This window comes from Lytechinus pictus, chromosome 14 (assembly GCF_037042905.1).
Source record: "Lytechinus pictus isolate F3 Inbred chromosome 14, Lp3.0, whole genome shotgun sequence".
NCBI lineage: Eukaryota > Metazoa > Echinodermata > Echinoidea > Temnopleuroida > Toxopneustidae > Lytechinus > Lytechinus pictus.
Genome location: NC_087258.1, coordinates 14734399 through 14748565, shown reverse-complemented (window position 1 = coordinate 14748565; position 14167 = coordinate 14734399). Strand labels below are relative to the sequence as shown.

The following is a 14167-nucleotide window of genomic DNA, read 5'->3' as shown; positions in this document are numbered from 1 at the left end:
ATCATTAAACTTCAAATGATGAGGGGGGGGGGGCGTTAATTATGATGACGTCAGTACCGAGGGTAGGCTGCGGGCGTCAGCCTCCCCCTCTCACCCCACTTTTTCAGTAAACCTGCATATACGAAAGCTTGAAAATGACCACCAAATTGTGATTCAACACCTTCTAGTCGTTCTGCGACCAATGGTATCAGTCTCTTTGATATAATATTCTACTTTTATGTTATACTTAATACGTTCACTGATGGTATGTTTTAATGGTGACACGACATTTGCTCCTGCGACAATTAGTCCGGTCTTAATATATCAGAGGGCATAAGGTTAGAGTTAGAGTGTTATAATATTTTTTGTTCAGAATAATGTAAAAATAAGGATTATGGTTATTTAGATTTGGGGGTTAGGTTTTATGTTCTGCTTAATGTGCAGATTTCCCATTTGAGCAATTGTCGCCAAAGAAAATGTCAAGAAACCATTTTAATTTCCTGGAAAAATGAAGAATCATGCCTTGCAATAAGAAATTATGCCAACGTCAATTAACTACGTCATAAGATTGAAAGACAAAATAATCAGACTTACATGTATGTCTCGTTTCGGTTCAAACGTTCATTTATAAGCATTCAATCATTCGGTGTATACATTTTATTAGTATAATGATTCTCTTTAATTTTGATCACCAGCAAGCTGAAAAGTATCACTTCATGATTTACAACAAATTACATAAATACAATCATTGGACAGTATATTGTAGATTAAATCCAAGCACAAGATTGCAAATGCAGGGAACATGATATTGAATAAATCGGAAATACTGATTGAATAAAATTTGACTTTTGAATATAATATAAGCACCCATGCAACACAAACATACACCCACCCACACTCTCATTCACACCACTACACACATCCAAGTTCACACACTCACGCATATGCACCCTCACACACACACACACTCACGCACCCTCACACTCACCCACGCACCAATATGCACACACACACAAAACAATGAGGGAGTGCATGTAACACATTCGATATTTCATTTGTATTTTATTTCTTGTTATGTCAAATATTTCCCTTTTCTGAGTTGTGTTAGTGAGGAATTCTCCATTATTGACAACACATTGAATAATCATGAATTCGAGTGCTGTTTTCATAATATTCTATAAGGAATCAAACTAATCGTTGTTTTCATGGAGGAAAATTTAAAATACATCAGCTGCATGCAAGCAATGGTGTGCGTTATTTTTGTTCATAACACACAAAAGCTTACAAAACAACTATATGTACAATGTTCGTATATCCTATTCTTTCGTGTCTTTAGAATTCCACACTAGATTTAATTCTCTCATTATTTACAGTTTCAAGCTGAATCCAATTAAATTAGAAAAGTCTTTGAAAATAAAAAATTGAAATTGATTGATTGATTGAGTGCTTCCATTCATTTCATTTTCTTTATTTGTCCGTAAAAACGGATAATTGTATAACTTGACAATTCTCGCAACAAAAATAAAATTCACAGAATAACATAACAACAATGAACATACCGGTAACATATTAAACAGGAACATGAACGTAATCATGGTGATTGTACAGAGTTATAAAATACATGTATTGTATACATGAATTAAAATCGATGACTTTGCTGGCACAGTTATTGAGCATTTATTTATTTATTCAGTTATTTATTCATTCATTTATTTGTTGATTATATATTTTTTTTACATTACACAATATGACAAAAAATTAACTATTTCAACAATTAAACGACGTTTCCCATTTGACTAATTATGTGAGACTCCTATACGCTAAATGGAATAGGTGCCTAGGAGAAATGCCTAGCAATTAACGACAAATGTGAGAGTTATTCTAAGCCATGCACTTTGATCGAATCATGATCATAATTATCAACCCTTTGATTACCCAATTTAGATTTTCATTGTTTTCCTATTACACACTAAGAAATAGGAGTTCAAATTTGAATCATAAGGGTTGGTACAATATCAACACCCCAAGAGGTGCTAATTAGTGCAATTTTGCTCTATTGTGCACCTTTAAGGGTGCAATGAGCTTTATTAAGCACCCTATATAGGATGCAGAAATGAACCATGTAATAAGGGTTCAAATTTGGATCTTTTTTAATGTCAAGTCTAGTATTATGCACCTAAAAAGGTTCAAATTTGCACATTTTAGGGAGCACATAAGCATCTCTTGGTGCAATATAAAAATAAAAGGTGCATTTTTGCACCTTCATTTAGGGTTAAAAATTCAAAAAATTTCTTAGTGCGTACAACTTTTCTATTCGTTGTACATTTCAGCCACTTTTGTTTCTCATTTTCTCCTGTCGCAACAATTCATTCCTTCACCAAAGTTAAATGATCATTTAAGTACACGTAGATGCTGAGAATACATAAAATGAATGATAAGAGAATGGTTAAGTGAAATAATGTATACAAAATTGATCATTGTGGTACTCAATACTTTATCTCTTCAGCAATTAAAAAATAGAACGAGTAATGATTCAAATATGGAACCTTGTGGAACTCCATAACAAGGCATTGGACATTAACATCGGTGGTTATAAGGCCAATAATCTCATCTAAACTTTCAATCGAGCTTCGTACATTTCATCAAAATAGGCCATCACTTTTTCAGAGCACCTAATGACGTCAGCCGGTAGTTGATCACGTGGTACAGGTTTACTTGGAGGAAGAAAGCAACTACTTTTCATGGCAGTTCCGTAGAAATTCACAACATCCATGAGAACATTGTCGCCGGAAGCTTTCATCTTCTTGAAGGCTTCTACCGATGCATCCCATTGGAGTAAACTATCGTTATAAGGTAACCCCACGGCAGCGCAGTAAGCTAAAAGCATCTCAGCTGGTTTGGTCAGTAGATCATCACCGTCAATGATGATAGGATTAGGATCAATCCCAGAGTCTTGGAGATACTTCCAGAGGTCGTAGACTTCCTTTACGAAGTATCCTGGTGCAAAATAACGATCATGGCGCTCGAGATCATACGTACTTTCATCGGCTGCATCACCTAGTAATCCAAATGAAACAAGATCATGAATTTTACAATATTTTACGATATTAGCTCCTAAATTAATCGTTTAACTTAACAGAAACCTATTCATATGCCAAGCCAAGATGTGCATATTTCGTTTTAATTAGGTTTAAGCAAGTATTTAGGTTAAATAAAGTGGATAAATCAAATTAGGGGAAAAGTGTTACAATGTCCCCAGTCTCCCTACAATCTTTGATGATAGAATAAAAATATAGGGTTTACAATACTTTATTCTTTTAGTGTCCGAAAAAGGGGTCCGAACATAGGACCCCGACCCCGACTCAATTACACTTTTCGTAAGCCCTATCCCCCCACACACACCACATGTCTAAATTGCCAAGGAGATCAATTCCTTGAACCTCACCTTCTAGCAATCCTAAATCTGAAAACTGTTTAAATATTGACTTCCGGTACGAGTAGATGGATCGAAGAGGATTCCTGATGAGAAATGTATGCCGATAACCCTTGGGCAGAAACTGACGATATCCATCAGGAACTCCAAACGCCATATTCTTGACAAACACGTGTTTAGCAGAAGAGGCTTCAAGACGAAACTTTACTGATCCGTATCTGTGATTGATGGTAATTAAAAATGTAAATGTTAATGTAAATATACATATAAGATATATATATATATATATATATATATTATATGTATATTTACATTAACATTTACATTTTTTACAATGTTTACATTAACATTTACATTTTTTTTTTGTCACGTCATGGGCACTGACGAAGAGTGTGACTTTACCTTTCATTATTGAGAGCTATGCTCCTTTTAAAATCTACGATTTTTTTTCCACGGCATTTACTAAACCTTTTGTGATTAGTATATGTATAAATATATATATATGTATATATATATATATATATATATACCTTGATTTAAGCTACGCCTACCATTGTTCTCTTCATCCATTTCTTTCACACAATATTTAAATAAAAGAGTTGCCAAAGCTGTAGTACATGTATAACTTCACACACATATATATATATATATATATATATATATATATATAAATATATGTATATATTATATGTACTTCGGGAATTCTATCCTTGTATAGAGTGCTCGATGTCCTTCACAGGAAGAGCTTTGAATAATAAATACAAGTTCACACGTTTGACTGGAGGTTCATTAAATTTAATTGCAACTCTGAGTTTCACGCGACCTATGTTAGGTGCGATCTTCAGGCAACTGAAAAAACTTTTCTATACCATTGAACAATGCATGTCGCGCAAAGCGCGTTACACCAAGTGCGTACATAGTGGGCGCAGGAAACTAGGTAACCAGCGCGCGCTGAGGTTTTTTTTATAATTTGAATGTTTTTCAAATGTTTTTCAAATAATCGATACTCCGCGATGGGTGGTTGATCGATTAATCGATAATTAGAGGAGATGCCATAGAATTGAAAATAATGAAAATGAAAATTATGCCTATAAAGGCTGCATCTCTAGTATTGGTGATGTCACTGGATTATACGATGTGCGTGCATGGTGATTACGGAAGATCGTCTTTGAAATTGCATAACTTGAACTTGTTTTGGTGGCGGCATTTCGAAACGAGTTCTGGGCGTTTGTTCAGCAGTGACTGCTTATCAGCGTTCATAATGAGAAGTTATTGCACATGCACCTACGATTACTAAAAGGGACACTCCAGGCCAAAAATAAAGGAAAATTCACCTTGCGAAATGGCAAATTTCATCCAAATGTGATAACAAATAACGAACTTATTGAATGTTAAAGTATATCAGTATTATTAGAAAACATTATGCACGTCTTTATGAATATTCATAAGGGGGGGGGCTGATGATATCACTTTCCCTCTTTCTCTCTTTTTATGTTATTGTAAATATTTTGTTATTATGTCTCCCCTATAATAAAATAAGTTGCCGCAATAAATATCTTATGCATTAAAACATTGTTGTCAAACCAATTTGTTTACTTCTTGGGGAATATAACTGAATGAGCCTAATTTCATGTTATGAAATACAGATGAGCAAGTGTGGATATCGCATCGACAATTTGCTCATTGAATATTCTTGAAGATATGCTTAGGCATGTTAGAACTCTATCTCCGAAATGATTTAACTCTTTAAATGACATAAATTCGTTATTACGTGTACGATTTTAATGAAATTTTCAGTGTTTGTCTGATTTTTCTTTGTCTGTTGGAATAATTTTTAGCCTGGAGTACCCCTTTGAAATCAGGAGATGATCTAGCTCTTTGCAAAGGTTCTTCGGAGGGGGAGGGGGTGACCTGGTTTAACCCAATGACTCCCATTGGATGACTCCTAACCCCAAATCGATTATTTAGTTTTCACATATTTAGTGAAAGTTAAATGACAAAAACAAGAAAATCATATCGCAGTCAGACCGTATAGTGCGACAGGCTTGAGCTTGCCAATGCGGTAGACAAGGTGTTCATTAAAAACCAACCAGTGCCATTTTTTGTGGGGGGAGTATCATTTAGAATGAATTAAAAGGAATTTAAGGTACTCACGGCAAACGATCAGCTTCTGTTTTTGATTGAAGAATCAAATCCACCATCTCTTTAACCTTCTGGAAGGTTTCCTCATTTCCCTCATACTCCTTCGGGATAACAAGTTTGGTGTGCAGCTCATACTCGACTCTTGCCATGTAGGTGTAGGTGTAGGGTTCGAACCACACTTCGCTGCCCTCGATGTAGCTCAGACACTTCGCGAAAGCCGTAGAGATTGCCCGCGGCAAACACCAGAGAATGGTCCTACTTCCGCCGCCATTTCCGAAAGGAGAAGACATGGTTATCGAAAAATAATGACTTCAAATTGTGTTCCTGTGTTTCCTTTTGTGCGTAAATCTGTGCAAAAAGAGTTCAAGTTTACTAGATGTGTGGTAGGCAAATAACAACTATGTTATTTGAGATCAAATTAATGCACACATTCAAGTGTCTAAAGTCCAGCGGCGTAACAGGGGTCGGTGGCCAGATAGCAAAAGTTTTCCCGGTCATATAATGGTATGAACAGGCGTAATGGTGTAATGAGGCGACGATTTTGAGAGGGCCAGATATTGCGAATCGGGCAAAATTTATCTTTTTTTTAAATGCGAGCGAGCGAAATTTTGACATTATCAAAGGGGAATCCAACCCAAAACTTGTTTTTATATGGAAAGAAAAATCAGACAAGTTGATAGGTGAAAGTTTGAACAATATTGGACAAACAACAAGAAAGTTATGATTTTTTAAAAGTTGTAAATATTGGTAATCACTATACCCATGGAGACTTCAAATTGGCCGCATATGGGATGTAAGGCAAGGACTACTCTTCCATGTACTCCAATACATATTATGGCTAAAATGTCATTTTTCCAAAAAGTTTTATTTCAAATTATATTTTTCTTTCATGAGGACATAAAACAATATACTACCTGGGTTATATTTAGATTACTACCCCAGGGGAATGGGTACTTAGGAAAAAACCACAAATCCCTGATAATAAAGTACATGGTCTATGAGAAAGTTGTCCTTGCCCCTTGTCATAATTTACTTACCCAGTTGCCAATTTGAAATCTACATAGTATTAGTGATCTCAATTTCAAAGCAGCTATAACTTTCTTATTGCTTGTCCAATTTCTTTCAAACTTTCACCATTCCGTTTAATTTATTTTTCTCCTTCCCAACACAACATTTAATGGCCAAGGCAGGATTCCCCTTTAATACAAAAATCAAATTTTGTGATAGATTTTGACATGATATCCAGAGAATAGTATATTTCATTCTTCTCTCTTTCCATTCCTTTGTATGTGGACTGTACCCCACTGTGAACAAAATTCTTTGCGGCAGTAGCGTGAAGATTAAAAAAACGAGGGGCAAAGTATGGCGCATGTGCTAAAAAACTGCTTAATATAAGTCCCGAGCGAGCGAAGCGAGCGAGAAAAAAATCACCTTTTCATGAGAATCTAACTTTGAGATATTTTTTGACATTGTATTCATTAAATAAAATAATATCCTTCACTTTTTCTTTGCTTTTTTTTCCTCCTTTTTTTTTCTCTTGGTTGATTGATTGATTGATTCATTTATTTCCACACTTCATAAAAAGAACAATACAGAGTAAAGATGGTATTACAAAATACAGTACAATATATTCCGATGCATAAAGAGAACATACACTACACAAAACAATATACCAAAATATGAACAATACTTAAATCAGACAAGAAGAGAAACAGTATATGTAAATGTGGGGGGTCATTTAAAAAGTTAAAAACTTATAACATAATCCCAATTTTGTCAATAAAAGTTTGAGTTTTGCAGAGAAAGACTAGAAGAAAAAAAAATGTAATTGAGGTAACTTAGTCTAGGAAATTAAAGTTTTTGTAGAAGAAATGTTTTAAGTTTATATTTAAATACATTAAGGGATAGAGAACTTTTGACATCTTCAAGGAGACTGTTCCAGAATACAGGACCATTATGAATTATTGACTTTCGGGATAAGGATAATTTCCCACATGATACGCGGTAATCAGATTTTTTTTCGAGTATCATAATTGTGAATATCAGAATTTTTACAAAATAAAGAATCAAAATTTATTGGAAGTAATTTCTTATAGTATAAATACATAAAGATACCAAGATTGTAACTATATAATTCATACACAGGAAATATTTTAAACTTAAGAAAGAGTGGAGCAGTGTGAGCTCTGAAACCAGAATAAGATATCATTCTGATTACTCTATTTTGTAAAACTAAAGTTCTATCTAATAAATATTTATTTGAAGACCCCCAAACAATAATTCCATAATTGAGATATGACAAAATTAAAGTGTTATAAAGCATTAAGAGAATATTTTGTGGGACAAATTCACGTAATCTATTTAAAACACCTATATTTCTAGAAATGAGGGAGTTTATTTTGTCAACATGACTTTTCCATTTTAAATTATCATCAATGTGAATTCCAAGAAATTTTACACTCTCCACCCTTTCTACTTCAGTATCATTAATATATAATTTAACAGATTTTGTATCTACATTGTTTCTACTGATGATCATAAAAATTTGTTTTCTGAATATTCAAAGCTAAATTATTAACAGAGAACCATTCCTGTACTTTATTAAGTTCAATATTCATATTTTGTTGTAAATAACCTATGTCACTGTGGCTAAAAAATATATTTGTGTCGTCAGCAAAAAGAACAAATTTTAACAAATTAGAACAGAGATGAAGATCATTAACATATATAAGGAAAAGAAGAGGACCGATGATTGAACCCTGCGGTACGCCTATGACATGAATTATAAAGAACACATTGCTTTCTATTACTTAAATAATTGTGTATTGATTTAAGGGAAATACCTCGTATTCCATAAAAAGATAATTTACTAAGCAATATGTCATGTGTTTTTCAGTACTTTTTTATTCTTCATAAGCACTTGTCGCGATCGATAGCTCGTGAACTTCACAAGAATAGAACGTTTGGGGCCATGGCCCAACCCTCCCATACTCATATACGGCAATGCAATGCGGTTGGGGTCTTGATATATCAAAGCCATTTAAACCTCGCAGATTGCCGCTATTTTTAATCAAATCGCGGGTATATACATGATAAAGCTTTTACACAACACATTTATTCAACCCAGTTGCGTAATGAACCAAATATTTTGAGGGGGCGAAACATAGCAATGTGGGAAAATTTGTAACAAGTCGCCAGCGAGCAAAGCGAGCTGCCAAAAAATGCCTATTGAAATGAAATTCTAATTATGTGATATATTTTTCCATTATATTCAGCAAATAACACATTTCATTGTTTAGAGCCCCTACTGCGTGGGGTCTGGGGCAAAGCCCCGGTAGCTTATTTGCATAAAAATTAGCAAGCTTATAGCACAATGCTGTATGCAGTCCATCTTTCTTCCCGCTCTTTACTTTCAATCCTCGGCAGCCCGGTCGAGTTATTATTTCTTTTTTCTTGTTACATTTCTTTGTTTTCCAATTTATCTTTTGACTAATTCCATTCTACCTTCGTTTCCCGCTATTGTTTGCCACTTTGTCATCTTTTGATTTATTTCCCATCATGCTATTGCATTGCATATATAGGCCTATTTCGGAATGATTTATTCTTTCTCAAATGTTCTTCTTTCGTTCCTTTTCCTGCTTATAATTTCTTCCTTTTTTATAAAAAAAAATCCTCGTTTTCATTTGACTTTTCCCTTTCCCTTTCCTTTTCCTCCTTTCCTTTTCCCCTTTCCTTCCCCTTTCCCATTCTTTCTCCCTCCCTTTTCTCTTTTTCCCGTTTTCTTTAATTTTCCCGGTAAAATCCGCCAGGGGGGGGGGGCGCTTGCCCCCCTGCCCCCCACCTGTTACACCACTGCTAAAGTCCACAGACTAACTAAGGTCTTTTACATGAATGTATGATGAAAAGTCTTCCGTATAAATATGTGAATAAGTTTGGATATTTGTCCACAGCTAACTCGGGTACTGTAAGTTATTTCAGGCACAGTGTGTATCGGTGTGTATCGCAGAATAATGCCTACTTTAAATGTGTTACTAAAAAGCCGCGATAGTCCAGAGAGTTGGCTCGTCTTTTTTTTTGTATAAGTTATCAAGATCTGAACGAGGACTCTGCACATTACAATCAATGCTTCTTTTAAAGGGTTGGCCTCCTTGTCACTTGTGAAAGACAGGAAGAAATTGGGTTTATTTCCAATTCGTCTAATGCCAATCCGTCCAAATGTCACTCGTCTACTCTCGTTTGGTCTACCATCAGTTCGTCCACTCACCACATGATCTACTTTTATTTAGTCTAATGCCATTTCTTCCAATAACCAGTTGGTCCAATAGCCATTTACCAGTACTGCCATTTACACCATTTACCATTTGGTCTAACTGGACTTAAAGTGTTAATTGGGCGAAATGAATGAAAAATAAATGGGTATTAGTCCAACTAGTTATTAGACGAAATGGTCAAAGACGAACGGGTGATTAGACGAAGTGATGATTGGACCAATTGGTTATTGTACCAAATGGTTGTTGGACGAAATGTTGATATACGGAATGGCATTATACTAAATGAAGGTAGACCATGAGGTGAGTGGACGAGTTGGCAATGGATAAATTGGCAATTTACTAGACATGCTAGATATTGCACGTAACCACGGGCGTAAAACCCGAGGAGATTGGGAATACATCCCCACACTTTTCAGAGGGGGTGGCATGTACAATCACCCCTTCCCCATTTTTCAAGGCAGAAACGATATTTTTTAATCATCAAAATGATTACTACTACTGTTAATGCGAAAGTGCTTAATTTTGCCCAATTTTGAATTCTAAAAATGCAAAGTTTTTTAGTCGCGCGGTCGCTCCGCTATCGCGCTCAATAAATAATCTTACAATATTTTGGAAATGACAAATCCCTACGTTTAGCATATTGCAAATGTTATATCCCCTGCATCATGAGTGTATGGTTATGATACGTCTATTTTATATGAACTGTATCATATCATATAAAATATGGTTATTTTTTATCATCAATCAATGATATTTAAAGGACATGATATCAATGTCTTTTATATATGGTTATAAGTTTGATCATAAACCAATCAAAATGATCCTATGAATACACGGGCATGAATGTGGATAAGGGGGACGGGTATCTATCCTAGCATATTTATGGAAGCGGGGCCCGATTTTGTACAAAAATATAGGTATACTCTATACTTGGAGTTAAGTGTATGATGAGTCTGTGATGACTTTGCCCAAATCAATGAAACACTGAGGTTAGGACAGCAACATTTCCCACACTATATAGGAGAGTTTAGAGCACATTATTTCCATAACAATCTTATACATATTCAAATATGATTTTTGTTCCAAATTTTGAATGATGCAGCACCTCCAAATATAACGTTAAAGATTATTCAAAATATTTCCTTTCTGCAATGATCTTTCTTTTAATTTGCATTATTGTGCCTTTTCTACCTTTTTGGAATTTTATATTGTGGTCTGTCATGACCTTTAGCACCCTTAATCCCGATAATAATGATTCACTTTTTTCATTCTCATCCCACCTTTAACCAATGAGCAAATGAGTTTCCATTGAACAAAATATGGACTGTTTAATACTTATTTGCCCTTTATTTTTATTTTCCTTTTCTTCTGTAGTCTGATTTATTAATAATTTACCTTTATCATTCTTTTAATAATATGCTGCATATCATTTTAAACCACTAAAGCAACTTTTCAAAGCTCGCCCAGTAATATCACTTGCTGTATTTCTCCCATAATTACACACCCCTTAAAAGACGATTTTGGTCATCATTCTGTTTTCTAACTATTGGAAATTTGCTCGTTCTGCTCGCTTGCCAATTGACATTTACTGTAATTCATTTCTTTACATATTAACAAATCTATTACAAAATAGCTATCGAACAAATTCATGATAGGCATTTAAATGAAAGATGGTACAATATAATGTACACATTTACAGTATCTACATAGTTACTTATACATTGATGTGATAATTACACACAACTTGAAAGAGGTTTTTGGAAATCATTTTGTCTTCCAACTCATTTTCCTGAAAATTTGCTCGCTCGATTCGCTTGCTCGCATATTCATACTGTACATGGTCATATACCCCTTCTTCTTCTGTTGGTTTGAGTGGCGATTAGTCACATTTGACTATTGGCGCCCCAATATAAATAGCCCTTGTTGTGGGGGTGTCCCCAAATTTAAAATTTTCAAATCAATATATTGCTATCACCCCCCCCCCACTGCTTGGACTGGATTTACGCCAGTGCACGTATACTTATAGGCCAATGCCTTTAAAGGTCAAGTCCATCCCAGAAAAATGTTGATTTCAATCAACAGAGAAAAATCAAACTAGCATAACGCTAAAAATTTCATCAAAATTGGATGCAAAATAAGAAACTTGTGACATTTTATAATTTCGCTTATCTTTTTCACATACTCATTATTTCTTTTGTTTTTTATTGTTTAAATCATACAATATTTCATTTTTACAGATTTGACAATAAGGACCAACTTGACTGAAACATATAGTATTAAACAATACTAATTCCAGATGTTCAGGGAGGAATTAATCATTGTTTCACTTGAAAATGAGAAGAAAATTCAAATAATCCGTATTTCATATAATACAATGCAAAATAAATAGTGAGTGGATGATGTCAACAGTCTCCTCATTTGCATACTGACCACGATGTGCATATAACTGTTTTGTGAATTAAGTGAAATTTCAAAATGTCATAACTTTCTTATTTTACATCCGATTTTGATGAAATTTTCAGTGTTGTGATTGTTGGATTGTTCTTTTTTTATTCAAATCAACTTTTTGTTGGGGTGGATTTGTCCTTTAAGAGCAAATCTTCAGAATGATGATTTATAAAGTACGATCAGTCGAGATTCACCCCGCATGAACTTGGATGTCAGATTGTGCGACCTGACGAATCCCAAACGACGGAAAGGCTTTAGCAGCCACAAACTCCGTCCATGCCCCCCCCCCCCAAAAAAAAGGGGGGCGGAGGTAATTATCATACAGTTTGTGGACTTTTCATTATCATACTGTGGAGAAATAAAACAAAGAGACCGCAGAGATTCACAAATTTTCGTATTTCAAAATCATTCGTCTTTAACGTCTGAATTTCATATATGTGTTTTCAATTGTTTGTACTATTAATAATGAGTAAAATAGTGTGAAATGAAATTTATTGATAAGGTCATAAAGAGGAAATATATTCATAAACTTGTGCATGGTTTTACAAATTATTTAGGTATATCTAGCAAATATACACCGTTTTCAGTAACTCACTATTTTGGGGTCCGCACCAGGCCTGCACTAAAATGGTTTGCACCACAAGCGTTCTGTAACTGTAGCAGATTCGCGCTACTTTTTTACGCTACTGTTGTAGAATGTTATTTGAAACATTTGCGTGGATTGGATACTTATTCAGCACAACATTTTCCTAAGCTTCTTCATTAGGCCTTCATGTAAATTCCAGTCTTTCACAAAGTCATGGGTTTTCGAGCACCTCTTTTTTATATCTAGGTTGTATAGGCCTAGTCAGAATGATTGTGACTTGTTATACAAACAAACAAATCATTATCAGTGTCAATTCCACCTCAGGTCATTGTAAGAGGCCAAGGTCCGCCTCATATTGATAACGCCAAGGACTTCTCTGCTAACCCATTGATGTGGCGGATTCCGGGAGGGGGAGGGGCACATCCGACCCTGCCCCCCTTTAAAGAGGGTGGATAGTTTTGGTAAATTCCTCGAAATCGGCCTGTCACCATTCTAATTAATTTGCATATAATATGAATGGGTATGCCCTTAAACAGTCATGATGTAAATGATATGAAATGAAATGGTGTTTTTCATGATAAATTATGCTCTTTTATGTGTGAATTAATTCGTCCGGGATACCCGGGATTTGAAACGCACAGACACCACAGTGCGCATCACCGCTGCTGCCGTGCGTGTGCTACGCGAGAACGATAATGTAGTCCGCTACACAATTGAGTTGTCAGTCAGTTTTACAAAGCTCGTTGATACATTGCGTTTTCCTTATTTTCTTGCATCACATTACAGTGAACGACAGAGCAGAATTTAGATCTAAAAACCTCGATCGCATATCGATATTACTATTAGAATCAGTATATACGTTCCTCACATGCACAACATATGCAACACCATCTGTTTTCCTACCTTCCTTGCAGCTTGCTCTTGCCTTGGCTGGGGCTTGCATTCGATAAACAAACCCGATCGTCCCCATTTCAAAAAAAAAAAAAAGAAGAAGTTGACCACGATGTGATACGCTGTTGCACATAAATATGCTCTCTCACTGCCGATATAACACGGGAACAATTTATAAATCTCAATTCAGAATGAATACAACTAGCACAGAATTGGAAGAAAAAAAACCTTCTTTTGGGTTCTTCTCTGACTTCCCGCGTTTTAGTCTCGGCTCATAATTGTTTCAGATCGATTGATAAAAACGTTTTCTTCTATGATACTGATGAACCAAGAGAAAAAAGGGAAATAAAACCAACAGAAAGAAACCCTTACAAAGGAAATTCCAAGATTATGCATCATGTTTATGTTTTGGAAATG

General features: G+C 35.1%; 1 protein-coding gene across 3 annotated transcripts; it reads right to left on the bottom strand.

The window, feature by feature from the left end:
* Positions 1–582: 582 nt before the first annotated feature.
* Positions 583–13137, bottom strand: LOC129276202 (uncharacterized). Of its 3 annotated transcripts, none has more exons than XR_010295721.1 (4): positions 5567–6050; positions 3425–3630; positions 1722–3036; positions 583–1444 (listed from the first exon to the last, which is right to left on the bottom strand). XR_010295721.1 is itself a non-coding variant. In XM_064109577.1 (4 exons), the coding sequence occupies exons 2-4, from the start codon at positions 5842–5844 to the stop codon at positions 2591–2593; spliced, it is 930 nt and encodes a 309-aa protein (XP_063965647.1). In that variant the 5' UTR covers positions 5845–5902; positions 12869–13137; the 3' UTR covers positions 583–2590. The 3 variants fall into 3 exon arrangements, 2 of the variants coding, with proteins under 2 accessions (XP_063965647.1, XP_054768593.2); XM_064109577.1 differs by adding an exon at positions 12869–13137 and having other exon boundaries at positions 583–3036; positions 5567–5902; XM_054912618.2 differs by having other exon boundaries at positions 583–3036; positions 5567–6062.
* Positions 13138–14167: the final 1030 nt, after the last annotated feature.